This window comes from Cyprinodon variegatus, unplaced genomic scaffold, assembly GCF_000732505.1.
Source record: "Cyprinodon variegatus isolate N-32 unplaced genomic scaffold, C_variegatus-1.0 Scaffold88, whole genome shotgun sequence".
Classification (NCBI taxonomy): domain Eukaryota; kingdom Metazoa; phylum Chordata; class Actinopteri; order Cyprinodontiformes; family Cyprinodontidae; genus Cyprinodon; species Cyprinodon variegatus.
In genome coordinates, this window is record NW_015150541.1 from 409,602 (window position 1) to 411,489 (window position 1,888).

Genomic DNA, 1,888 nt, shown 5'->3' on the forward strand with positions numbered 1-1,888 from the left:
TCTGTTAGTACGTCATATGCTTCGTTGATCTGATTGGTTTATTTGGCCCGTCTATCACCAACATAGGCCAATCAGCTAACCAGTATTTTTGCCCCTTTCCAAAATCACTTCAATGGAAGATTTCCAGATGGATATGCGGAGCAAATCCATCTGGCGGAGTCAGGTTAGGAGGCCTGCAGGTCGGGGATCGAACTCAATCTGTCAAGAAATTCTAACAGATGACACAAAATGTTAGAGCAGCAGATTTTATTCCTTTATGTTTGAGATAAACAATGCTGGTGAGACAAGGGCTCCTTAAATATTCACACAAAGCTTTGTAGTAAGATAAAATTTAAATTATTTCTAATCAGTTATTTTACTCCAGGTAATATTAGCTGATTAGTCCCGCCTGCAGTTAACTGCTTTACACACATTCTTGGTGAAGTTTCCAATGCTTCAAAGGAACGATGGTGATGCTTTCCTTTCAGCCAGCTGACCAGCAGTGTGCAGCGACAGCTGGAGGACTCCAGTCACCTGGCTTCATCACCGTAAGAACAGCATGATTGAAATTCCAATGTCACCAGTTCAAGGTTTTTCACTTGCTCCTGCAAAATGCAGCGACTCCGTCCATCAGTGAGGTTCTCTAGCTGATTTAATGAATCGTTTCAGACACGTGTAGAGATTAAACAAGCTGACAAAGAAAAAAATGTTAATAACGTAAACAATGAATTTCCAAAGCAAATATTAAATGTTATCTGGTTGCATAGAAGTGATTGCGTTGTAATGCCTTATTGAACAATTGAACACAGTGGACGTTAACACGTTTTATCCCTTTCACTCCTTCATACGGGAACTTCCAACTAGATACAGCCTTTAAGTTACATGGAATTATAAACCCCAATATTTCCTGATGCTTCATTTCATAGTAATGGATTTGGTTCAGCAGTTGTGTGAAAAGGCCTCCGGTGGCACGTAGAGGTAGTGCGCTATTTCTCAAAGCTGATTCAGGAGTTCCACTGCTTCTTTATGGACCTGCAGGGGTTAAAAAAAAACATAAATCAGCAGGAATAAAATGTCTTACAAAACGCCTCCAACTTCAAAGTGACTTAGAGGGATTTCATTTCATTTCGTGTCCAATATGGCTCTTTGAGCAGTTTGGGTTGCCGAGCCCTGATCTAAATCATCAAGGTGTGACAGGGGCTTTAGTCGATAACAGGATCCCTGCTACAGTGCTGGTATGTTTGTACCTCTTTGTCCTCCAGTGTGCGAGCCGGATACTGCTTAGCTTTAGTCAGCCAGAGCAGCGCCTTCTCCTTGTCCCTCATGGACATGTACGTCTTCCCCAGCATCAGCAGGTTTTTACTGTAGAAGTCTGGGTCAACTGTAGGAACCAGTGATTACAGGAGAAGGTTTTAGCTTAAAGTGCTCATAAAATGATTAACTATTCATTTAAATATAATATCTTCAACCTTTCTCTGCCTTTAGGAAGAACTCCAACGCCTAAAAGAGAGAGAAACCAGAATTTATAAGCATTCAATGATACTAGACAGCCCAAATAGTGAGGATGAGGACCGCAGAGAAGTTTCCACCTCCTCGAACGTAGATGTAGGCGGTGATGAGAAAATTACAGCTGCCACTTTGCGCTGGTACCATGGCAACTCGGCAAAGGCATAACACCTAAAGTAGAAGAAAACGTCTTTGACTAGAATACTTCAACATTTTGTTTTGCATGTTGACGTGTTAAAACGTAACTTAATCTCAGCTGTCACATACGGACGAGGATAAGGGCCACTGGAAAAAAAAAAACGTTTACTGATTTTCAAATTTTATTTCAATTTAGTATTAGAAAAAAGTCAGAATTCTGACTTTAATCTCAGAATTCTGACTTTAATCTCAGAATTCTGACTTT

At 40.5% G+C, this 1,888-nt stretch overlaps 1 protein-coding gene across 1 annotated transcript in view; it reads right to left on the reverse strand.

The window, feature by feature from the left end:
* Positions 1-57: 57 nt before the first annotated feature.
* The window catches only part of rmdn1 (regulator of microtubule dynamics 1), a 10,052-nt gene continuing 8,221 nt past the window's right edge, over positions 58-1,888 (reverse strand). Inside the window, exons 7-10 of the mRNA XM_015373581.1 lie at positions 1,569-1,656; positions 1,449-1,479; positions 1,227-1,360; positions 58-1,011 (exon numbers count right to left, since the gene is read on the reverse strand). Of these exons, the coding sequence (XP_015229067.1) occupies positions 973-1,011; positions 1,227-1,360; positions 1,449-1,479; positions 1,569-1,656 (292 nt within the window). The 3' untranslated portion in view covers positions 58-972. The remainder of the gene's footprint in view (positions 1,012-1,226; positions 1,361-1,448; positions 1,480-1,568; positions 1,657-1,888) is intronic.